Source organism: Argopecten irradians, chromosome 4, assembly GCF_041381155.1.
Source record: "Argopecten irradians isolate NY chromosome 4, Ai_NY, whole genome shotgun sequence".
Lineage (NCBI taxonomy): Eukaryota > Metazoa > Mollusca > Bivalvia > Pectinida > Pectinidae > Argopecten > Argopecten irradians.
This window is the reverse complement of record NC_091137.1, coordinates 24,227,730-24,255,312: the sequence shown is the minus strand read 5'-3', so window position 1 is coordinate 24,255,312 and position 27,583 is coordinate 24,227,730. Positions and strand designations below refer to the sequence as shown.

General features: G+C 35.2%; 1 protein-coding gene and 1 long non-coding RNA gene across 2 annotated transcripts; one reads left to right on the top strand and one right to left on the bottom strand.

Moving 5' to 3' along the window:
- Positions 1–997: 997 nt before the first annotated feature.
- LOC138321062 (uncharacterized) lies at positions 998–16,374 on the top strand. Its single transcript, XM_069264471.1, has 2 exons — positions 998–1,267; positions 14,687–16,374. The coding sequence occupies exon 2, from the start codon at positions 14,687–14,689 to the stop codon at positions 15,470–15,472; it is 786 nt and encodes a 261-aa protein (XP_069120572.1). The 5' UTR covers positions 998–1,267; the 3' UTR covers positions 15,473–16,374.
- Positions 16,375–25,021: 8,647 nt separating this feature from the next.
- LOC138321061 (uncharacterized) lies at positions 25,022–26,134 on the bottom strand. The gene is made up of 2 exons (XR_011208276.1): positions 25,497–26,134; positions 25,022–25,406 (listed from the first exon to the last, which is right to left on the bottom strand). It is a non-coding gene; the product is annotated as an uncharacterized lncRNA (long non-coding RNA).
- Positions 26,135–27,583: the final 1,449 nt, after the last annotated feature.

The following is a 27,583-nucleotide window of genomic DNA, read 5'->3' as shown; positions in this document are numbered from 1 at the left end:
TCCTCACCAAGCGATACATTGGAAACGTTTTATTGAAAAGCAGTACGTGGAACAAACATACTCGTGTAAAAAAAACCTTAATGGTGTATCGATATATCTTGTTTCTTGTGTAAATGGATTCTGTATGCATAGATAACATTAGCGGAAAACAAATTAAATCTGGTCAATTATTACAAAATAAATACTGGAACGTCACAATGAGATGGTGTCAAAATCAGCGAACGATGGCATGATTTAGCGTTGTTTACGTAAATGATACACACATTATTGGATAATGATTCGAGGACCATTAGTGATTTTATAATAGCTAGCCCAACAATACACCGATCCGACATGGGAATACGCTTTGTTCTGTAAACCCATTAATAGTAGTCTGCTGCTCTAGACTTTCTAGAATATCCGTTTTGAACTATTCTATATTTTTCATTTATTCTCGCATTCGGTTTTCTGTCCAGTACACTTCACTCTCTTTGATTGTTTTGAAACCTCTACCAATTCATGCCAAAATCTCTTATTTGGAAATTTGGTATCAATTTCATCGACCATGTCTACGAGCACCATCAGACACCAATTCCGACTTTAATGTGATAAGTCTCTGTTCGGTACAAAAATGAACGTGTGATACTGCCAGCGCGTGCTGTCAACGCGTGGGTGTCGGCCGTCACGCAGTCGATCTCGATCTAGATTGATCAGAATCGAAATAGCTCTTTGGAAGTCAACATCTTCTAAGAAATTCAAAAGATAAATAAGAGGGAATTTCTTTCTGTAAAGTGTTCTAGCACCAAATAAACTCTAGTACGCGTCATTTAAGATCGATGATGTTGATGTCATCATCTTGTAAGCAAAACAATATTATTGTATACGTTTGACATATTTAATCAATTTGCATAATACCTATCTAAACTACACATGTTACGTCATATCGTGATATTATTTGTACAACTAATGGTGTTGACACGTGAAATATCACCTATTGATTCGGCAATATCAAATGTCACCAATCACAGGTCGCCATTTAAGAAACACAGAAACAGAAGTTGACCTAATTGGTTCATTGAACATGGAAAAATATTTGCATACCAGAGTTCTATGATCTCCCAGGCGTTAGTTCCTGTTTATCCAAGCGGTGAAATGTCACAATACCTGTACCTGCTGTCGGCAGATTCCGCTACTCACTAACTCGGGTGTATTGATCAGCATCGTCACTATAAGACCAGCAGAGTTCTCGGGAACTGGCACTCGTGACAATCCGGACAGCACAGCCAAGGTAAGAACTTTTTATCACGGAAGTTTTTTTTATCAATTTAGGTTTCTTATATGTATTGAAAATATGCCTATTCTGTTCCTCTTTGAATTTGAAGTATAATATTCTACAATTATTTACCCTCTTGCTCAACAATCTTTTTCCATTGTAACGATGGTTTAATGACTACTTCTTTCATTCTCTTTCTCCTGCTGTATAATTAAATTTCAATTTAGTTTCCTATAATAACGTTTTATGCCAAAATAGTTTTCACATTTGCAATATGTTCAGTGTTATAAGCGGTTCATGCTAGAATATTTCTGTTTGGGAAATATAAAACTTCTTCTCATTTTGAATTGCCTATCCAGTAATGGTACAATCGCGTTCTTCAAGCATGTTTACTCAAATTGTTCATTGGCTGTGGTCACTACAGTCATCTGGTCATTTAACGTGCTTTCACATGTAATCGCGTGAAATGGCGCGTGTCAATCGTGTTTTGGATCTGTGATATAAACAACACATTATCCTAGATGTCCAGCTTGATTTTCGGACAATAGATGAAGGACGACAGATCGATTGATGCGTCTGTTTCCTGTTGGGTGTATTAATCCTACGGACAATGGTCAACGCTGACCATCTATAGATCGTACCATAGTTAAAGGGTGGTCCCAATAGGTTTATACATTTTAAAAGAATAACGTCGATTGAAAATTCTCAATGATAATATACAGTATGTGGGAATATAAGTAGTGTTGGTGATAAGAGCATTGTCAATTGCAGTTCTGGTCAAGAGTACAGTAACCTTTGTCTCCAGAAATCCGTCAACTTTATAACTGCCACAATGTTCGCTGATGCTGTTAGTAATCTTTACCACATTTTTCATACCATTTAAGCATTGTTGTCGGTTGTGATCGAACAGTCTGTGGTTTGTTGTAAGATCTGGGTTCATAATGGGTAAATTCTTCCGCTGATTATGGTCTCATAGTAGTCTTCTATCCAAATATGTTTAAGCCTGATAATGGACTAGTGTTTAAGTCAGATGTGATTTCGTATCTATATCTAGTTGTGTTTTGATATTGGGTGCTTGTGGTCATAATAAGTTTCGGTCGGCTACAAAGTCATATTAGGCCAGGCCTTAAGTGTTGTGGTCTCATTTTTATCGAGTACTTCAGTCGGTTGTGGTCATTTTTATCGAGTGCTTTAGTCGGTTGTGGTCATTTTTATCGAGTACTTTAGTCGGTTGTGGTCTTCGTTGTCTAGTTTTTTTAGCAGGTTGCTGTCTCACATTGGTTAAATAGTTTAATCGGATTTGCTCTTGTAATGGTATAGTTATCTAGTCGTCTCAGTTTCATACGCTAGGTCAGTTGAAGTTACATAAACCATAATTTCCAAACCGATTTGTGAAGAGCTTTTAATATGTTTAATGTGTTTACACAGTTACCAGCATTTCTAGAATTGCAATGCATTGTTTTCATTTAACAAAGACAGTATTGCCAAAAATCATGATATTTATGCAATAAAGCATACGCACGGAAAGTCAAACTGTGATATACCTCATCCCATATTTCTTAAGGTAATTATGAAGTGTTTTGATTCTTAGATATATTTCCATAAAACATCAGAAGCAAGGACATTTACATTGTAAAAAGTTCCATATACTGAAATGCCTTATTGTGGGTTATTCATATATTATCGAATTTAACTAAAAACCAGGAAATTGAATTTAAGCGGCTTTGATATTTCGCGAACAGACTTTTAAGATATATATATATGTATATCATTCAACATTATCTCAATATTTTGAGAACAGTTTTTAGCAAAACCGCAAAAAAATCACCAGCGATATAATACCCGGCTATACCGTAATTTGTAAAATGTTTTCATTCTTCGCGGATGCTGATAATTTCTAGAGCTTATTTTGTCAAGACTTCTGAGTTTCAATAGACGACAGAAGTTCAAAATTTCTTACCAGTGATATATAGTGATTATTTCATAATTTCATTTTTTCGTATAAAACATGAAATGTCACAGTTTTACGTTCTGTCACAATTTGGCACAAGATGCTGTGACTCTGAATGGACCAATCACAATAGTTTGTAAGAGATGGCCTTTTGTGCTTCATCACTTTGCAAACCTCAATACTGGTTTGTTTAGTTTTACGTCCTATTAACAGCCAGGGTCATGTAAGGACGTGCCAGGTTTGTTGGTGGAGGAAAGCCGGAGTACCCGGAGAAAAACCACCGGCCAGCGGTCAGTACCTGGCAACTGCCCCACATAGGATTCGAACCCGCATCCCAGAGGTGGAGGGCTTGTGGTAATATGTCGGCACATCTTAACCACTCGGCCATCGCGGCCCCTCCAAACCTCAATACGTCTTTTTGCCAAATATTAACTTTCTTGCATAAGAAACCACGAGCTACTGGCTAAAAGTATAGCAGAACTGAAATAGATAACCAGGACGGTGGCTACATGACCAACATGAAGGGTTTGTTTGTTTGATGAATTAATGTCCTATTAACAGCTATGGTCATGTAAGGACGGCCTCCCATGCATGCGGTGCGCTGCGTGTATGTTGTGCTGGGTGCGTGTTTTGGGAGACTGCGTTATATTCATGTTGTGTCTTCTTGTATAGTGGAACTGTTGCCCTTTTTATAGTGCTATATCACTGAAACATGTCGCCGAAGACACCAAGCAACACACCCCACCCGGTCACATTATACTGACAACGGGCGAACCAGTCGTCCCGCTCCCTGTATGCTGAGCGCTAAGCAGGAGCAGAAACTACCATTTTTATAGACTTTGGTGTGTCTCGGCCAGGGGACGGAACCCAGAGCCTTCCTCACAGGGGCGAACGCTCAACTCAAAACCAAAAGTAAGGCGGTGCCAAGGGAGGCATTAGGAAAGATAAAGTCAGCTAGGAAGAAGAGAAAAGATAAGATCCTAAATTTAGTCGCCTGTTACGATCATACAATAGGGACAGCAGGTACAATTCTAACGCCCTACCTGCAGGGCCGAAGGAAGAATGGTTTGCTGCATTCATCTCTATAGGTCTGTGTCCCCTGTAAATTGGGCTTTTATACTTCAATTCTCGAAAGTTAATGTTTTACCGTTTTACCCTGAAACGTGTATGCCCTCGCATGGTCGTTATTTGAACAGCATTGAACAAAAACTATTTCCTGAAAACTTGAGTGATCGAATATTGCAGTTTTATTAGTGTAAGTTTTTCCTTGGCATTTTACTTTTCAATGAGCAACGAACTATTAGGACCTCTGGGATATGTCAACATGTGACCTTTATCATAGACATATTACGTCACGGCTAAATCACGTGACCAGGCTATGACAGAAGGCACATGTCGAGTTGACACATTGCAGAAGAAGTGCTATTGATCCTGACTCAGCGGTGTTTCATTAAGATGCACCGTAGATAACTCGAGTCGACATGGATTTTAACTTCCAGTCCCGTTTAGTAATTACGGTAATGCTTCGGCAACACAATGGCGCTCTTCCAGAATTTGAACTCAAGTTAATTACCCTGATCACGACACGCACTACGCTTTAGTTCGGAAAGATTTTTTCAATATAATGTTTTTAAAACATTATTAAAAAGCAGGTCAAAAATTTTAAAGACATAAAAATGTAGGTCAATTCTTTTAAAAACAAATCACAGATGATATATCTTTTAGGGAAAAACATCATCAAAACGCAGGTTATCAGCGGTTATAATTTACTTGTTTATTTATCTAATTTTCTATTTTTTTTATTTTATTTTATTTATTTTTTGTGTGGAAAAAGGTTTACTATAGAAAAATAAAAAAGCATGTAAAACAATTATGTGACATTAGATTAAGTGAGCATGGGATGATAGAATGGTGAAGATAGTGAGGTGTGACAGAGATAGGCCTTTCTACAGGTGATATATCGTAATTGATTTCCTATACAGCCATGTGTTGGCTAATAATACAAGATTTACTTGGATTCTGTCGGCCTAACAAGTTGACACAGTGTCTTTATGGGAGCTTTAATTTGTAATACCGAGTTTTGCGGAACAGTTCTAATTTTATATCTGAAATCAATATAAAAATCGTAGCAATAGTTCGATCCACTTTGGAAATATTCTAATTCGAGAAAAATCTGCCATCGGATCAATAATGCACAGAATATTTATCTATTATGGCCTGTTTTAGAGGGCACTACTACCTCATAGGGATGAAATAGATAAATACCAAACACGTATGATGCAAAGAAGATATCAGTAATCTGTCACATGTTGGACTGATTTAGTTTAATGATGAAAACGGTTTGAATAGATAAAATTATTTTTCGTTTTGGGTTCATTTAAAAAATTGTACATAACGTTATTAAAATCTGGATTTGACATTTGTCTTTCTTATCCTGGACAATAAGCGGCCAATAAGTTTCGGGAAACAAAAGAGATAAATGGCATTCCTTCATTGTACATGAAGTATCGTAACAAACAATATCATTTTCCCCAGATTATGTTTTGTATACGACATAAAACCTATCGACATTATTTCAAATTTGAGATAGTGTTCATTATCTCCTCTGTGGTGTGTTTTGTGGAGATGACCCGTGGTTTATGGAAATATCATGATACATGTATATGACATGCATAGACAGACATGAAATAAGTAAGTGGTACTTGTTATAAACCTGAAACAACAACGGGCAAAACAGATGAACATTGCGTCACACGATAATGACTGAAAATGATTTGTAAAGTGATATATAAACGCCTTGGTATATTTAGCTTTTGAAAGGTGAATGATTTGTTGTGACGACGTCATATGAGAATAATTTCCTATTGATACGTTTGGTTATAACGACTACCGTTTGACCATTGTTAAGCTGTGAAACTGTTACATCAAAGTTTGCTGTCCGTAAGAAAAGGGTTGTTCAGGGCAGCCTACCAGAATCTATGCCAAATATCGAACAGCTTGTGCCAGAAATAACATAGATTTATATTCATCGCTATTTCAGCGTGGGTATATAATAGATATGTAGGTATAAATTTCCAATTTTAATCGGGATTAAGCCGTCTATAACATCAATTTCACTGATATCCGATACGGCTTCAATTTACAGCATCACGCGCGAAGGCACCACCCGATCCCTCGCCCTATGTCAATGCAAAGAACTCGTTGTATGTAACTGTAGTTACGCATAACCCAAGTCTTCGAGCAATGTGAAACCTTCTGGGCATCGAAAGTCTACTAAGTACAAAAAAGGCCAATAGCGCCATGATGTCTGCTAGCCACACGTGTCCCTTCCGGATCAAACACGTTGAATAACAATTACGAATAAGCGTTTACGACATCTGATTATGATAACGTCTTGCAATCATACACAATACCGTTGCAACAGCATACATTAATAGGCAAAATAATTTCATTCGAGTCATTTTCATCAAAGTCATCGAAAATGCTGAAAACTTTTCTATCCTCGATGCGACTTACAGAAAATGGCGTTATATACTACATACTGGTTTGTAATAGTCCTACTTAAGAAATGGAAAAAAGGTCTGCTCTGACTGACGTACGAAATGTTTGTTACTTAATCTGTTTCATTGGACAAGACTGCGTTTCGGGGAAATTCGGGTTGAATTGTTACAGTTGCTACTTTAAGTAACCTTTATCAGCACTAAATAGTCAATCAGCTTCATTTCTGGAGGCATTCAATTTTAAATTCATTCCGATTTTCAGGAAACTTGAATAAAGACTACAACTGATTTTTTTTCCAAATCAGTTCTCCGGCAGATTAATTACCGGAGAAAATGATATCAAACTTCACAAAATGTGAAAGTGCTTAAGCTTAATAAAGTGGACAAATTTAAAGTCTGGGGAGTATGTTAGGTAGTCAAATCTAATTGCTTTTATTTTAATATCCGTTTGGTGTTCTATTGCTTTTATTCCCGGACACATAAAATTCAAACTAAGCGTTACTTTTCATAAACTCTTTGTTTTCATCATCAGTATTTATAACACTGAGTAGTTAGCTGGTAGTGTTGAGAACGTGTAAATCGATTGCTTTACCAACATGTTATTTATTTCACTGTCTTCATCAACTACATTTAAGATAATTTAGCAACTACGTACATACGCTCTCAATGTATGGATCTGTCGTTCACATGCGTTTCACTGTTAGTGGTGTGATTTCCTTTGCTTTCCAAATTGTGTTTCATGCTCTGCTGTTGGAGAAACAATACATATGCTCATGCTTTGTGTTACCAAATAAAGATGTTAATAGATCACCAAGTCACAGCTCCGTTTCTTTCCACTCGTGAACGTCTTATTACCTCTTTGGACCGCCGCCCATTCGTTTTGTGAATGAATACGGGCTACTATATCAAATAGACACCAGGGCTAATTTACAATGAGTCGCTGACATTTAGGGTGATAATAAAGGATATGTCGATTGCTGGCGGAGAGGGTTTCGCCACAGAGAATTTTTCATGTAATTTTATATACCTTAAAAATGTTATGTTCTTTCAACGTTTAGTCTTGCGGTTTACGAGTATATTTCACAGTATGATAATTACTATTCAGTGATATTGATAACTAACACCAAGGAGCATAGGAAGATGAATGTTAAATGGGAAGGAAACATGTTTGCCACATTGGGGTTATTTCTTATTTGACGTGAGATATGGTTCGCCACACGGCGACCGATGAATTTGAGGATGTAAAGTTTGATTACTGTATTACGGTAAAGGTATACGGTCATCATAAAAGGTTCAGTATAGAAAAACACCGACACGAAAACGGTTGCACGGGAAAGAGGTCATCACCGGAAAATAAGGCATTAGGGGATAGAGATTATTGGTCCATTAAAACGAAGGGAAATGCGATATGGTAACATGGAGAAACAAACCTAAACAGTAATAGAAGGTCTAAATTCATTTGAAAATCTAACCCGACATCATCAGGTTTGTTTATTCAACAATATCTGAATTATTCTTTTCTTACGAAGAAAAATATCCGGATAAAAAGCTAGGATTGAATATCAACATATACATCGGACCGAACATGCACCTTTTGAGAGCGTTGCCTAGCTAACGTTAACGTTGTTGGAACTCATTCCAGATCTAAAACAAAGACTTACTTAAGCCCAATGTAGAATTGAGAACCATAAGCACGTTGCTGCCATTTCGTCCGGAGTGCCCTCATTCAAATCATAGCCGAAATGCATTTTCTGTAATTAAGTGAAATCGTGTGGTAAGCATATTTTTAATTTCATTCAAAGAAAACCGATAAAGCACTAAAGTCATATTACTTCATTACCTTCATGCCGAACAGCTTTCTGTATTTACGGAAATGAGATTTCTGTGTTGCTTTTCCCATTTCCTTCAAGCACGGCAACGCTCAACAATAAAACGCGCCATTTCTCGCCGACAACCCCCATCAGAGGTCACGTGACCGTGTTCCGCCATTATCGACACGATGATTGGGCGACAGTTACTGCTAATTTGTAGATGACTATCGATCATGTAATAGCTAAATAGTGATTAGGCTTTCGCGTCGCTATTGATCAGCTGATATCAGCATATTTTCACATGTAAAGTCATTTCCGGCGATACTTCCGGTCTGGAGGTTTTCAACACATTGTGTTGCATTTTTCGCATTTCCATAATCATTGATAATTGTCCTTCGACCTCGTTAATAATGTAAATGTATTACGTTGATATTACACGAGATAAGTTATGGCGGAACACAATATAAAAATGCACCTTAAAGACATTTGAAGAGATATGTGTTTAGTCATTGCATGTTAGGAGAGGGCTTTTATAAATAGCAAAAACTTTTACCCGATCCCTTTGTTGGTTGTTTTGACAATGAATTATGTTTAAGTGCCATAATTGACCAAACTTTACTTGGTTTTCATTTAATAGCATGTAGAATGTTGATAACCTAAGGTGTTGAAGAAAAACTTAATGTTTCTTATTACATTATCAAGAAAATAATTTGAGAGCAAGGAAAGCGGGAACCCATCAATAAAGCCAATGACTAATATTTGCGAAAATATTATAGTATCAGTACAGGCTTCACGCAACGTAACAATCCCCTCCTTAGGTTTTTTTTTTTTTGCAATACTGCCAAAATTCATTTTAAGTTCGTATTAATCTTCTTAAATTGAAAACCTTTGCATGGATAATATTATTATTCTCCAAATGTTAGTCACTTTTGATGTTGAAGACCATATAAGAAGTTCTTCTTGGTTGATTAGGAGGAACATTACGGTACATATAACATAACGATATCATACAATGTTTATGAGCACTATTCCTTAAGATATTGAAATTCATTGTTCTCATACCTGCAGATTTAGTACTGGTTTATGCCATAGCTATGCATGTTTCATAACGGACAATAATATGATAAACTTCATAGCAGTTTGTAAACACCTTCGGAGCCTCTCATTGGTCGCTTCCAACCTTTCTTGGTTCCGATAGTTTGCCTATATGGCTTTTGACATTAGACTACTTTTCATGGCACATTTTCTTTTAAAATGCACTTATAAAATTAAAAGGTGGTTGTTTATCTCAAGCATATACAATAGAAATCTGACTCTCTTTTTATGCAGTATATTTTACAGCGGAAAGATACGCAGTATGCAAATTGTGGTGGTGAACTAGCTTTCTTGACGTAGACGAGAAACAACTGACCATCGTGATATAAAGATAGAGTTAAAGTCATGGGGCGACGAAAAACTGATATTTATCATTTATCATGTAAAAGGACACTCGCTAAAGCTCGAATCTTTTAAAAATTACTAAAATTTAAATTAACAAAGTCGAGTTTGATAAACATGATTAACAACACTCACTTGTTGGGGAACCTCTATATGGGGAACCTCTATCTATCCCATGCATTTCATGATTACCTATACGGCACCTTCAGAATTAGTTTTTCTGGTAGAATTTGGATACTTTCAGAAAACAGTCTAGTTTTACTTTAACGGGGCAATCAACAGAATTTCCCTTTCATTCTACCCTCCAGATCACAAATTGTTGTAGTTACTTTTTAGCACGTCTTTCCGAATACAATATACCTGTTTTCGTAAGCATCTATCTAGAAGTGATGTCTAGTGTTCAGATTTTGCTTGTTATTAAAATAAATAAAACACAGTCTAAACTTCTCATTGTCCCAAAAGATTATTAATCGTGAACCATGACACACATATTTTATCCTTTTCGCATTTAAATAAATCTAAACACTCCTGTATCCCGGAAACGGCGTATTCCTTAACATCCTATCAACAGCTAGGGTCATGTAAGGACATGGTAGGATTAGGTGGTAGAGTAAAGCCAAAGTATCCGGAGAGAGACCGCTGCCCTATGGTCAGTACAAGGACCTAAACAACCGCTTTTACACGGGATTCTAACTCTGGATTATCAGGGATTTCCAACTATGTTATATCACTATAATTGACGAGTGTAACGAGAATGACGACAATGAGAGTGTTTGACTTGATTTGTCAATGTTTATGTAACTCCGTGATCACCTAAACTATATCATTTGTAGCTTTGTTGTTGCTTCCTTTGATGTCTAAGAAATACAAAACCGTCAAAAATAGATCCGGACCGGAATCAATTCCTACCCCAGTCTCACATTCTAGCGCGTATTGAGTCTTTAAAGAGAAGGATGAGGACTATGGGAACAGTCTGATGATTGGTAATACAAGCTACCATCAAAGGAACGTAATGATTAGAAAACAAAACAGCCTGCTAATCACCACAGACTGTTGTTTACAGTGTAAACACTGGGTAGGTGGACTGGACATAGAATACCGCACTGGACATAGCTGAGACAAGATTTCTATCGCCGCTCACACTCCTGTGGAGAACTGTCATTTATAATACGATTAGCATAAAGGGATTACTCGATGAGAGATCGACACAATCTCCGTATCTGGTTTGTTAACCGACTTAAATTGTATGGAACTACGATAAAAACAAGAGGACAATCATTCCTGTATCAGTTGTCTGGTTTTCAGGGTGCGTAAAACCTGGCATTTGGTGCAACTAAGGATGGTAAAGACATATAACCGATATAAAAATGCAATTTGCTTACCATAACTAGAATGTTGTTAATAACACATTGTTGATGCTTACCAACAATTAATATTATTGTCACAATATGTCACATATGTTACTGATAACATTTTTGTTGTAAGTTGGATTTAAAGGGTTATATTTAATGAATTATTTCATATTTATGTTAGACGATTTTACATATTCAGAGATATAGAGGTTACACAACGAGTGGCTGTTGGATATGGAATTTATTCCACACGAGTGAGTTATTTTTTAAAAGTTACAAAAGACACGAGCTTTAGCGAGTGTCTTTTGTAACTTTTAAAAAATAACTTACGAGTGTGGAATAAATTCCATATCCAACAGCCATGAGTCGCGTGACCTGTTTCTACCACAATTATATTCGCTTTTAGCCGATAGAAATACGACGAGGATAAGTACGCTATCCAACAGCAGTTTTGGCGTCAAGCGGCAATCACAGCATAGCATGACGTCACTCGATTATTGATGACGTCGACAAATGATGACACGACACTCAGAAAGACGTAGTTCGGTCAAAGTTCATCGTGTCAGCCAATCAGAATGCGACAGAGTTTATACCACGTGTGGTATAAACAAATTGTTAATCAACAGCTGCATCGTTTATTTGATACCCTCAAAAATGACTATCACACTCATATCATTCAGCCTCATCAATGATCGTCATTCATACTCGCATCATCATTAATTAAGCATACCAATATATTATTTACCAGATGAATTATCAAATTATTACATAAGTTAACCCTTTTTAGCAGTATGAACGGAGAATAATGTCATAAAGAGATGATAAAGTTTTGCCTCTCGGTCGTGAGTTTCAGACCTTCTTTTGGTAGGTCAAACAGCAGTACAATGAATTTTATTTCTCAGTCGACGCCTTGAACGTTTACCAGCGTAGTTGCATAGGATGTAAAAATCTGTCAATCCAAACTAGCAATACGTTGGAACCAATATGTCCGCCATAGACAAACAATATGTTGTGGCCCTATCTGTACATAGTATGTTGTATTCAGATGTACTTGTGTGTAAAACATGCTCTTTAGATACCATTTGTTACTTTGGCAGTCGTATTATAGAGTTAGCATATCGTTCAAACTCAATATTGGCATTATCAAGGTTCGTTATGGGCTTTTGAACATGGAGAAAGCATTAGAATTTTACAGCAATTGTTAAAACGCGGGTTCCTAGAGAATATTGATAGTTTTCACGCATTAATATAATACCGTGTGCTAGACTAGGTTGTCAAAAATCGATTTTTCTATTGGCATCAAAATCGGCAAAAGTTACGTAATGTATTCATTTCTCTGTTATTTAATGAAGCTTTTTTAGGTAGCGAATTACGATAGTGGTGACTGACATTGCTTTGTTATTGTACTTACTGATTCGGGTGTTTATTAATCATGTCCAATGGAAACAAATTACCAGAGGAGTGAAGATTCTGTGATGTTTATATCAAACCCTTTGTTGATCATAGTGAAAGGATACTGTATACTAATTAAAAATCAACTAGAACTTCCAAATTTTACAGAGCGTTTGTGGCTAAATAGTCTGAACTAGTCTGCAGATCGGAATAACTAGCAATGAGCCAGCGGAGCATTAAACCTATTAAATTGCATGCAGTATTATAGAATTATAAGGTGATGCTTCGAATTTCTCACTAATAGATAACTGGATATTTTGATTTTGTTTACGGTTTGTTTACGTATTCAATATTATTACATATTAAGTACAATGAACAACGTGTTTTGTAAGCGTGCATTTAATCAGTTTACTAGACACATAATGAGTTTTTACCAAAACCCCACTATAATACCACCTTTAGTTAAGGATGAGGTGTGAAAAACGTCATTTTACATTATTTTTATGTTTATGTTATTGTTACATTCTTATAAACAAAATTTAATGCATTAAAGCCTAATGACCAACGACTTTCGCATGAATTGTCCATGATGTTGCAAATGTCTCATTTCGACACAAAAAAAGAAAAGATAATAAAATAACTCAGACGCAAGTAATATGAAAATCAATGCTTGGATTGTATAAAAGGGTTGGACATGATTGGGTTAAACAAATAAAGAGTACTATGGAATTTTTTGTAAGCATTCAGTGTATCACATTTCTGAGAAATCTGTAAATCACAAATAAGAAAACTTATTATCAGATAATCATACAGTGTGAAAAGTAACCCGTTTTAAATAATGTGTTTACTACGTGTAATGTTTCTACTGACATGACTGATAAGTAATAAAGCACAGCCAATACCCTTTCTCTCGATGTGTTCGGTGTTTTTACTGACGCTGAATTCAAAATTGGTTTTAAAACATTTCTGGTACGACATTATATCTGTAATCCTAAAATAATGAATCATTTTGGTTGTTTACCTTCTATTTATCCGTCTATGTAAAGGATTTTCGGAAAAACGACGCCTTCATACCAAAAAAAAGCACAAAGCAACTAGCATTTGCATTTTTTCTGTATTCGGCACTGAAGGAAAAAAACTTATTTTAACACTTGCGCCGATTCCATCGACCGACTATTGGTTGATCCACTGCTTGAAAGTCGGAAATCTTTGTTGAACATTGTAATACGAATGTGTTAAAAAATGTAACACTGCTAAATATAAAAAACTTGCATTTTTGTAATGTTGCATGACAAAAAATAATGTATTCTCTATGTATTCCATCCTCGATACTCCAGGGTTTCCGATCCCTTACGATCTCTACACCTCTGGACTATCTCATAGTAAAATTCAAGGCAACAGGACAAAACAGGTAATTCAGTCCTTTGGTGTACATCAAAATAGCCGTATAACGGTACACTGTGGTCAACTGTGTGGCTTTGATGATAGGCGTCGCTTCAAAGGAAATCTTTGCTGGCCTGTGGTTGGTCAAATGTTTTCCGCTGAGCTGGCTCCAATTTCACTATGAGATAGTCAAGGGGTGTAGAGTGATCGGAACCCCTGGCGTATCGAGGATGTATGTATTCCATGGTACCTTCATAGTTTTATCTATTAACGTTGTGTTTTACCTTGGTTTCGAAAATATTAAATTTATCCATCAAAACTGAATCGTGATTTGTGCAATTGTTGAAAAAAACAAATCTGTGAAACCATGGAAATGTTTGACAGAAACACAGACAGAATTTAACGTTTTGATAGGGCATGCATTGACCTTTAAATAGGTTGCCTACGAGTTTCTTTTTTCTTTTCTTGTTCGTTTTACAGTTTTATCATTTTAGATGCGATATTTTCCCCAAACAATTAATTGCAGTTATATATCATAATGTACTGTTACATTTTGACTTGTTTTTAAAAAAAGAAGACAGATTATTTTTTTGTGGTTGTTGTTTTAGATGGTTCTAGCTTTCGGTCTCGCTGTGTTGGTGTACGGCATGACCTTTGCCTCAGCGGAAAAGGAAGTATCTATCCCCGTCAGTGACATGTCTGAGGGCACACGCTGTGATAAAGACCTGGATGTTGCCGGGATCTGTTTCCGGTGTTCACGACTTCCGGGAGATATTGCTGTACAGCTGACGACATGTTGTATGGAGGACAAGGCATACGATGTATGTCAGCGATGTGTCGATAATCCTGACGCTTGCTTGATGGACGCTTACAGCATGACGGGATTAGACAACAGTAATGATTTGTCCGGAAGTAATGAAATGGATGACGTTGAGTATCCGGATGCTGACATATCCAAGCGATTCGGCACAACCTTCATGGGGTCATCCCGATACGGATACCCAAGAAAACGGTATGGAATGTTATTCCTCGGTGGAAAGAAGAACAGAGGAGGTTATCGGTACGGAGCACGCGGTAAACGATACGGCACGCTCAACATAGGTAGTGGTATAGGTCGGCTGTATCGGTACCGTGACGTCACCAAACGTGAAGATGAAAGTGACGAGGGCGTCATGGACAAACGGTACGGGACACTGAACCTGGGAAGTGCACGTGGCCTGAAATACAGGTATGGTCGCTACTTTGGTAAACGATCTGACGAGGATAACGAGGATCTCGATGACGATGGTGATCCTGAACAAGTTGAAAAGAGATACGGAACATTATTCATGTCAAGGAATGGCGGACGAAAGCGTTATGGTTCTTTGTTTATGGGAAAATCTAAAGTATGGTAAAACGAGAGACATTAAAAACTGTGTATACTTTCCGATTACTTGTTAATTATATTAGAAGTTGCAAGTATAATACAGATGGGATTTGTTCAATGTGTGTGACCCAGAGGACGATCTTGAGGAAAAATGAATGATTCCATACCACAAATCGTTGATCATTCAAAAAACGTCATTATGTTATAATACCACTAACATGTAATGCAATTTCGTGTTTTCTAAATATGTCCTTGTAGTCTTTAGTATGATGTAGATACTGATCATGAACGCGGAATCCTTCCAATATCTCTGTCCTTCCTGCTACATGCCCGTTCAGCTTAATCGGTATTTAGTCGTGGCCTTCAATCAGAGTTACGCGTTCTCTTTAATCATCCCTGTGTCATTTCAGAAAGCGCTATATACGGTGTCCTTGCCGTTACGTGTTTGGGCTCCTGTGTCGATATAGTAAGCGCTTTACATTGGAGAGTGTCCTTCCAGTTACATATCCGCCCAAATAGCGACGTCCTTACAGATGTACAGGCTTGGCCTTCCATACCAGAGTCCTTCAATTTCTCTGTTTTTAATGTGTCTGTAACAGTGATAAGATACTTACGGTTAATGTTATATTTACAAATCATCATCTCGCTTATTGAAAGTCATTGAAGCTTTAGAACTATAATGAAATTTGATGTAGTTATAATAGAAATCATTCTGCGCTTGAAATTTTCAATAACATGGTAAGTTCGTTAATTATTTAGGTGGTACAAACACTCAAAAAATTACATTCTACTTTTTGACAATTGTAAACGCATAATAATACCATTTACGGGAAATAAACTCCAAACAATCCATGCAAGAAATTATTAATTTCTTTTCCCAAAATGTAATTTACTTGAGTGCACGATTGATTAAATTCTAGTTTGTGTAAATATGAATTTTGCGTTATTTGTTGAAATGGGTGTTCCTTTTTTTATCCAATTGCTCAGTCGTATATAACACCAAAAGAACTCTGCGTGGTTGTTATTCAAAAAACAAAAATGTTGTGTCAGTTATACTTTTAAAACCACATACGACACCCCTTGAAGTGAAGACAAAAAGAACAAGCGCTTTCTGGTTTTCAAACAGGAGTTGGTGGATCGATTGGCTTAGTTCGGTTTGAAATGCAGTGTATTTATGCTGTGCCTCTTTGTAATAGTAGGACTTATGCCCTTTTTGTAGTGCTATCTCACTGAAGCATGCCGCCAAAGACACCCTTCCCAGTCACATTATACAGACAAAGGACAAACGGCTTAACCAGTGACAAAGAACTATGGGGGCAAACAGAAATGTGTTGATTCAGTTTGACATACAAACACTGAAGGATAAGAACACATGGAGAAACTTATTGCACTTTTCAAGCAGATGAATGTATTTATTCTTTATTTGTGATGTTGCCTGTACGTGTACATTCGTTATAGTCGCTATAAATAGGTTTAGCGAATTTAAAAAGAATAGAGCAAGGATTTACTGACTTAGAAAAGCAACATACTTCGTATGGTACAGTGTGCTGGAATACGCATGCTTCATATTGACTCTTGGTATTGATAATAGTTTATCTTTGTAACGCACATGGTGTAAGTCAAGAAAAAAAAAGTCATATTATTTATCCCTAACTATTTACAAAGTAAATTACCTATCCCGATGGTTCCCGAGCTAAATGATTAGACATGGCCAGTTAAGACGGGACCTACAGAGAACATGTGTACCGCCATTATGCTTGGAAGCTATCTTTGACAATTCCCAATTGAAAAAAATTGATTCCATAGTAAACATTTCGCAAGCGTTATGCGGGAATCACCAAAAATAAGAGAGAGTATGTACTAGACTTATGTACGCACGTGAACCTATAATTAAAGTTCTTGTCTATTATATATCACTTTTTTACGTTGTGAAACATTTCTGGTCTCCACAACGCCACCCGTACAGTGTCTCACATGTGTTTTTTTTTTTATTTTATTTTATTTTTTTTTCAGTTTCAACATATTTTATTGTCAAAACAAAAGACAATGGGATAAGGCAAATGTTATTACAACTTATATAAGCCTTCTTCTAACATACAAAGACGAGACAAGAGGCAATCAACCTAGATAATATTAATTAAATTAAATACAAAATTTACATTTTAATAAAATCAAAATCATTTGCTGGACTTTAAAAATTGATGCACGTGTCTGAAAATACTTTGGTTTATGTGATCAGCTTTTAGCTCGCTGCCACATAGTAAAACTTCCAAATTTAAATCAGCATTCAAGTTTTTTAAAGTTATTTAATAAAATAATTCTGCCATTCACATACTTATTACATTGGAAGATAAAATGATAGGCACTCTCACACTTATGACCACAGAAACAATTGGACTGTTGATTACGTTTACACGAAATAAATCAAAATTTAACTGGCTATATCGATGTCTTAACTTTGTATACAATATTTGGATATCTGTCACCAAAATTGTAATAGGCTGGATATTTTTCATTAGAATTAAGTGATATAAATTTTTTGAAGTTACTAATGAAGGTGATGATCTAGTCGCTTCATTCAAGTCATTCTACATATGAAGAGAAGAAGGTATAAAAAGAAGATTTAGTAAAGAAAGTCACATATGCAGCATAGAATGACACAGTAGCATGTGTCACGAATCAAACAAAATTTGTCGTCCACCATACAATCATCTACGTGATTCAATAGAGAGAAGGATATTTTCTCTGATTTTCTTTTCCCTTTGAAATATTACGCAGAGAAACTTCAGATTAAGTCTTCTTGGTAGCAATACACTTCAATTGACGAATTTAGTATGGTCACTATCTGTCATACATGTTGTACTTGGATTTGTCGTTTACGCAGAACTGAACACCGGACCAACCAGACACAATGATTTGTCATCATCGATACTAAAGGAATTCCGATCACTTACGATATCTTCACCCCTGGACTATTTCATAGTCAAACTGAAGGCAGCTCAGAGGAAAAAATCTTAACCAGTTACAAGCCAGCAAAAAATTCTTTGAAGCCTACAGAGAGAGCGACGCCCTACTGCAAAGTCACACAGTCAACCACAGTGCTGTTTTGGTGTGCATTAAAGGACTAAATTCTCTGTTCTGTTATGTTGCCTCCAGTTTACTATTATATACTTGGTAGTCCAGAGGTGTAGAGATCGTTAGTGATCGGAACCCCTGGAGTATCGAGGATGCTTCTCTGTACTTTTTGAGAAAGTGGCATAATCCGAGATGGTCGCTTATCATGCATAATATAAATGCAATAGGGAGAACAATAGGAAATAAGAAGCACGTATACAAATGATAGTAGAAAGATCATTTCAATACTTTCTGAAAAAATAGCAGTAACAATCTTCAACTATCAAAATTCAAGATGGCTGTTGGTCATCTTGTTGACGGATTCGTCTTAAAATGCAATATGCATTAACTTAGGACCATGTGAGGATTGCGAAGATCCTTTCAATACTTTCAGAGAAATAGCGGTCCCAAGAATTGAACTTGGCGATTTGAATAACCCACCATCTGATCAATGAATGTTGGCTATAAAGGAATACTATTTTTTTCAGCGTCCTTCTCTGTAGCAATGCCATTGGAAACGTTACTCAGTAATATGCTATGATTTACAAATTGCGCCTTCTATAGTCCTGTTTGAAATTTATTACTGAATTAAGGTATGTATTACAAGAACTTATGGTTACTAAATATGTCATCGTGTTCCGTGTGCAAGATATGACTTGACAGGTAACGTTCATGGACGCCGTCACAGTAGACCCTAATAAAACTTTTATCATTTTGACAATAATGCCAATTACTTTGTGTATCCGTGTGGCGAGTCCGGCGTCTTTGATGTGAAGAAGTAGGGATGATGGCGAGCAAGTGGTGCGGGTTACCACAGTAAAACCCGCCAAGTACAATAATCTTCATGAAACAATTACAATTTTACAATGCCAATGGTCTCTTATTCGTATATTAAAGCATTCAAATCGATTAAAAAGTTTACTAAAAGGGGAGTCACCTTTCTATAATCGATTATTGAAATATGATATACGAGTACCGACGATATACATTTGTATGTGGTTAATAGATGATGACGCGCAGTTTATATCCAGAAAAGAAGGAGGAATGAAGCTGTGACACACGCTGACACGACAAACTATCTACTGATAGACATATTAGATTTGTTTGTCACTACCACTTTACAATGTCAACACACATGGAATTATGTCATTATAAATCAATTAGTACTACTGTCGTGGTGATAGTTTTTATTGTTAGTACCTTTAGTTAAACGGCATTCCAAAGCCACGAACAATGCTATCTTCCGTACAGTACTATTCAGACATAACATTGGTTGGCTACGCACATTGTTTTTGTTCCAGTCAATGTCAGTAACTCTATGTTGACATTCCTCAGCGTAATGCTAATGACGTATTTGTTCTCGAAACAAACACGTTATTTCCACAATAGACTGGTAATATGGACGTTTCACCGTTTTCAATAACGTTTCAACTAGCCTAAGGATATCTCACAAGAGTCTGAGGATAAAATACAGTTTATCCATAGACCATTTTAGACGATTTAGGGGAAAGAGATTTTCTGTTGTTGTTGATAATGCATATACTTTTGTTTGTCGCGATAATGGCTCACAAGAGCTAATGTTATTTGTATGAAATATGCAACTTATTGCTTTGTATTGTAGATAGATAAATCGGTAAAATTCGTATTCTACTTGAGTTACATTCGTATATAGTACATATAGAATATGTAATTGTATCGATTGTTTTTCTATCAGAAAATGGTCTATGGGCATATAAACTGTAACTAACTGATACAAACTGCACACTTTATCATGCTCAGTACTCGTTAGAACACTTCTAAGTGTGGGGTAGAGTTTGAATCTGAAATAGACAGAATGAAAACAAATGATATGTATTATGGTAGATTATGTTATCACAAAGCATAAAACAAAAAGATATTGAAGCATATTACAAAATATCACAGTATACTCTAAATATATTGCAAAGCACTATTAATGAATGCGCACTCTTGATTTTGTCTAGCTTTTGAAAAAATCCGATCGAGGTTACAAATCATTTTTTTTTTACTAAACATTGAAATATTACTGTTTAGTTAATGGGAATGATCATTACAAAAATGGTTCAATTATACTGTATAATCAATATACACGTAATACATTTAACTATCATAGTGTTTCAGTGGATCGACAATTCTATAATTACCAAACAAAAATTGATCAACTTATTGATACACATTACCACAAAATCCTTATCCAAAATTAAATACATATACCGAAGTGTCACGTTATCCTTTATCATGATCGTTAATAAATTGGTTTTTGAAATATGGTCTTTTTTGCTTTTACTGCTTTCCATTGTAAGCATGCGATGTTAAAAAATAGATGGCTTTCAACAGGCACGTTTCTTTTATCAGAAAACTTTTGATTAACGGTTTTATAATTAAAGTTTTATCACCCATGACTAGCCCAATGCAATTCTTGTGCTTTAGTGAAAACAAATATAGATGATCTCCGATTAAGATCTCCCATCTGGGCTTATCGAAATTACCAATAAATGATTTACAATAGAGATAAATCTATCATATTACACCAGATCTCTAAATTTCTTCTACAGTTTTTGAACAAATAATTGAAAGTTCTGCATAAAATATTGAGATAGGTGTATTGCCCTTTAGTGGTGGTCTATTGAGAGTAAATTTTACAGAAAACCCAGATAACTACAGGAAATACTCATGTTAACACCTGTCTACCCGGTATTTTGTCCTTCTCATGTTTCCTCTTTAAAAAACATAATACAAAGATCTATTGTTTTCAGTCACCTTATAAAGCGTAAATATGGAGATTGTCATTGGCAAGAACCTGCTGCTCTTAAAGGTAATAAAGATGTAGATGTGATGAGAAGCTCTGAACGACAGAAGGAAGATGGAAGATTTCTGGCGGGAACGCAGTGGAGGCAGAGTATGATTATTTGTTCTGGTAAAGATATAGATCTCATCGCAAATTTGTCAATACACAATATGTATATAACCATAGGCTTTTGAATCTGTAGTTATACAGTATATGTAATATATGTAGATGTATAACTATATATAGCCGTAGATCGTGAGTTCGAGACCCGGAAAGGGCACGAGTCAATAAATTGTCATCTTTTGTCAAATATAATAATTTGACAATATTTACACAGTGATTATGTCAGCATATCGAACCCACTATCACTTCGTCATAGAAACGTCCTTTTTGAGGGACGTGGATGTGGTGCGATGGTAGCAGGCGCTGATGTTCAGCGAGGCGATTGGGTGCCGTAGTCCGGATAGAGCACGAATTATCATCCTTTGTTAAAGATGCCTTCATTTGAACAATAATTGGTGTTTAATTTGTATATATAAAATATGTCTAATTAACACAAAAATAATTTAAAATTTTTATTTTGCTTTCGGTGCATGCGCAATCAGTACTGCATTCCAATAGGCATAGTGCCATGGATTTTTTTTCGGGATGCAATTCATTACTTTTAATATTTTTATTTTGAAGTAAAACTAGAATCTCAAACTTTTCAATGGTGGTAATGGTGTAAAGTAAGTAACTTTTACAACTGTAGTAAAATGCTAAATCGTCTGTTCCTCTTTTTGATAGAGAAAAATTACCATTTGTCAGCGGTGGAGCATTTTTAAATTGTGTTTTTTTTGATATGCTAAATATAACTATAGAAATCAAAAGCCAGTCATAAAACCTAGTCAATTGTATTAAGATATGTGCAAAGTCTTCATATATCTGCTAAAGTATTTTTAATGAAAATTTGAATTCCTTAATACATTGTTTTAGTCATTGATAATATTGATGTAAAGGTCACATAAGATGAAAAGTTTTAGGGAAATAAGGTTTTGAGGAATTTTTTTAAACAGAACAAAGCTGAATCAGGTACATAGTGAAAGTCTTCCAGGGCTTGTATGCCAGATGCACAGGTACAAAATATAAAAACAAGGATTTTTTTTATCTATGTTTTATTACATATTTCTCTTCCAGAAAATCATTAACTCAATGGACAGTAATTGCCCTTTTCAAACAACTTCATTTACTCAACACAATCAACTGTAATATTAGAGTAGCTATGTTACTAGAGCCTGTCTGAACCAGTAACTATATAATGCCCAACATATGACAGTTATTAACACCTCTGTATAAACACACAAAAAAGTGTAAATAAAAATTCCACAGGTAGATTGTATTTATTCATACAATTTGAACAGTTAAACACTGACTAACCCCCAACCCTAGAATCACAGCACACTCGTCTAGTGTCTATATCTAGCAAACAATGTTATGTTGTAAACGCTGAAAGCAGTTACCTCAGTCCATATGTCAGAACCAAAGACCACAGCACCATTACACACATAGTGTTAGCCGTTACAGGCATAACTAAAGATTTAGCGAATAGTCTGCACTCTAAAAACGGGCACCTGTTTAAACAATCAAACAATGTTCATGACATCTGAACTTTGTTCACAATAAAAAATAGTCTGTCTATTGTACCCTGCACATCACCAATGGATAATTTAGGTATACCATAAGTTTGATTTCTGAAACAGTTTCATAAAAAGTGTAAGACTTAATAGTCACAAAATGAGATCTATTTAACAGGTGTCAGAAAAATGTATATATCATCAATGTTTGAGAAGTTCTACTGCAGTAAATATGGCCAAAAGAAAAAACAAAAAATCTTACTATCCTTCTGGTGTAAATTTTTTACTTTAGCACATCTATCACTTCTGCAATGTACGTCAATCCGTGAAATTGGAGATGAGTGTAAACATAATGTTTAAGTTTTCATCATCTAAAATTTTTCACAAATCAATCATCTCAAAATGATAACACTATGAAAATCTTTTGTACCAGTGTATGCATATTGAGATTGTACTAACACTGTCAGATTAAAACTTACAGCAATAGTGTCATCACAGAAAAACAGAAAAACAAACATAACTTAGAGGTGAGTAAGTGGAGAAAAACCACTGATCATGGTCAGTACCTGGAAACTACCCCACATCATGTGATTCAAACTCGCAACCAACAGGTAGAGGGCTTGTGGTAATATGTCAGGACATCTTTACCAGTCCGCCACTGTAGCCCCCTAATGATGAAGGGAAAAAGTTGTACATGTAGTTATTTATAACAGTACACTCAACATGAAAGACAGTTTACACAGGAAGGTTTGTATTATTTGTTAAACATCCTATCAACAGCAAGAAGAGAGCGGCTCATTTAAGGATATGCCAGTATTTAAAGGTTAAGGAAAGCCAGAGTATGTAGAGAAAAACCACTGACCTATGCTCAATATGGCACTCAGTTCAAGGCAACAGCCCTATGTGGGGTTTGGAACTTGCAGCCTAGAGGTGGAGGGCTAGAGGTAATATGTCTGAATACCTTGACCACTTGACCACCGCAGCCCCAGTGTAAGGTACTCAACAGTACAATATGTAAGGACTATAAACTCAGAATCTACTAATTTATGCATAACAACACAACTTAATAAAATGGTGTTGATAAAGTTTCAAACACAAAATTAAATGTACCCAGACACGACAGCAAAGTGTTGTCCTGTCATATTCTCAAGATATTCTCAAAGCAAAAAATATCACAGAGGTTGAAAAGAGATTATTTGACCAAGTGTAAACCATTGACTCAGAATAAATAGAAAACAAAGTTAATTTGGTATTGTTGCTGAATTAGATTTAGAGTTTAAACCTTTCTGAAGTTAATCCTCATAAGATTTTAACTTGTACATATTTTATCATAATTATTATGATTTTCATTTGTACATTCAAATAAATCTCTCATAAATGGTAGTCCCGTAAGTAAAAATTCAGGAATATATACAATAAACACAGAACTGTTATCTATACTGGTAATTTAATAATCACACAACCATACTTACACATTCTATCTCTTCCACACAGATATACATAATATTAATAATTGATAACAATAATATCACAACTCATTTTCTATACAGTGAACACACCCGTGACTAGGGTGTTAGTGACAATTATAGACACATCTATCATATCAATTGACAAAATTAACGTTGACTCTATTCAAAGGCTTTTTGTTTAACTAGTCAAATAGTTATTCCATCAACATCAACTTTAGTGTTCTGATTCTTAGTTTTCTTTGGTGCCCTAACAACTAAATTCAATGTCTAGTATGACAGGAGGCTGTATCTGGGCTAAAAATATTGTCTGTTGCCTGGACAAAGAATATTGTCAGTTGGAAACAGTCGATTGTTACTTTTAATTTTCAAAAGATGTTTCATAACTTTTGTAAATCTTATTTGTGAAATAGAAGAAAACAAATTAATTATATTTCATTTCTAATGAAAATAAAACTCATGAACCTTCTACAGCATATAACAAAATTAATCTTCAATATTCCCTTTTGGTGAAGTAAACAATACACAGGGATCAAAGTTCAAAGTTGACTATATAGTATAAAACATATCAAATACAGTCACGTAAAAAAATGTTTTATTTTGAATTATTTTATTAACACATTTATGTATTTTTCATTTAATTGGTGTCATTTAAACAATTCATTCTGGTTGTCTGACCTTTACTAATATATATCACACACGTAAAACAATAGAAATAAACACAGGTAACAACAATAGATCAGGTAATAACAGATAAAGGTAACTCAATCTGAAACAGTAATTAACACTGTATATATATTTAATTATAAACAGTACTGTCTTGTGTGGCACATAACGGTTAACACTATATAATGATGTATAATTTCTTAGCACAATGTAGTATATAAATATCAGTATATCTCTATTGTATATAAATATACTTTGTGTACCAGGGACCAGGGAATAAGATAAGTGTATTTGAACCTATCCTTGGCCCAATTTCTAAGTTAAAATGTGACACATTGCTTTTCATTCTGAGATTTCTGAGCTTCAAAGCATTTATCTGGGATCTACCCCAGTAGATGAAACTTTGATATAAATAAAAGATATCCAGCAAGCACTTCCAGTAAGGAAAATCTACATGAACAGCCCAAGGCATCTTAAAGATGCTACACTGCCTACAGAGCAAAAACAATACTTGTCATTTGAATTGTAATTGGTGTATATTCATGTAAATGTATGTCTAATTAACACAAAAATAATATGAAATAACTAGTTTTGCTTTTGGTGGATACACAATCAGAACTTCATTCCATATAGAACATAGTACCATGGATTTTTTTCAGGATGCAATTAATTATTTTTAATATTTTCATTTTGAAGTAAAATTAGAAGCTCAAACTTTTCAATGGTGGTTATGGTGTAGTAAAGTAATTACATTAATAATTGAAAAAAAAAAATAGTAATTCGCCTATTCCTGTCTTCGATAGATAAAAAATACCATTTGTAAGCGGTCTAGCATCTTAAAGTCATAACCCATAAACAAATTGTCTATTTCTAGTTTCAATGACCTTGACCTTTGGCCATCAGGCATAAAATACAACCTCAAGCACATACTTAAAGAAACTGTATGAACTTTAACTGACTGAGGCCTAGGGAATGAATTATTGAATTACATGAATTATTGAATTACATGAATTATTGAATTACATGTAATAACACCATCAAACTGAATCCATGTCCCCTGAATTTAAAGATGCTCCACCGCCGACAGAGCATAAATGATATTCATTATTTGAACAATAATTGGTGTTTAATCGTGTACCTGTGTATATATATGTCTAATTAATACAAAAAATAATCTAAAATGATTTATTTCGCCTTTGGTGCATGCGCAATCAGTACTTCATTCAATATAGGATATAGTGCCACGGATTTTTTTCGGGATGCAATTAATTATTTTGCATATTTTTAACTTGAAGTAAAATTAGAAGCTCAAACTTTTCAATGGTGGTAATGGTGTAAAGTAAGTAACTTTTGTAACTGAAGAAAAATACTAAATCGTCTGCTCCTGTTTTTGATAGTGAAAAAATACCCTTTGTCAGCGGTGGAGCATCCATGTCTCCTGAATTTAAGGAACAACTCAGATATAACAGTTCAAATACACAAGAGTAGGGCTATGACTTATTCCCCATAGCAATGTACTAATAGTAGTATAAATCCATTGAGTGGAGGTTGGAACACAGGTGGCTACAATAATGAAAGATACAATATACGGTTACAACACAGACCACTGGCCCGCAGTTTGACAACCTTGCCCTATACTCAGTCTCACACAACAGTATATTGTTAACACTCAAAATGGTGCATGTTGATAATTCACGTGTGTCAAACACAATTAAATTATCGTATTATTTTCAGTTGTCATTAAAACTGGCTTTGGTACAATACATTAGTTCTGTAAAAGATTAAAGAGAAATGTGAAAAACTGAGAGAACTAATACTTTAGAGGCATCAAATAACCACTGCGCTTGTGGATTGATATTTTGTGCTATAATATAAATCCTATTAGATCAGGGAATTAAGTTATCAAATATCTAACCTAAGTCCATGGATTAAGGTATCAAATATCAAACCTAATTCAACTTATAGGGAAGTAAGTTATCAAATATCTAACCTAAGTCCATGGAATTAAGGTATCAAATATTCAACCTAATTCAACTTATAGGGAAGTAAGTTATCAAATATCTAACCTAAGTCCATGGAATTAAGGTATCAAATATCAAACCTAATTCAACTTATAGGGAAGTAAGTTATCAAATATCTAACCTAAGTCCATGGATTAAGGTATCAAATATCAAACCTAATTCAACTTATAGGGAAGTAAGTTATCAAATATCTAACCTACGTCCATGGATTAAGGTATCAAATATCAAACCTAATTCAACTTATAGGGAAGTAAGTTATCAAATATCTAACCTAAGTCCATGGATTAAGGTATCAAATATCAAACCTAATTCAACTTATAGGGAAGTAAGTTATCAAATATCTAACCTAAGTCCATGGAATTAAGGTATCAAATATTCAACCTAATTCAACTTATAGGGAATTAAGTTATTGAATATCCAATCTAAGTCTAATCCACTGCAGAACTGTCTTAT

Coding starts and splice junctions, on each gene's coding strand:
- LOC138321062 (XM_069264471.1), top strand. CDS start 14,687: ATGGTTCTAGCTTTCGGTCTCGCTGTGTTGGTGTACGGCATGACCTTT.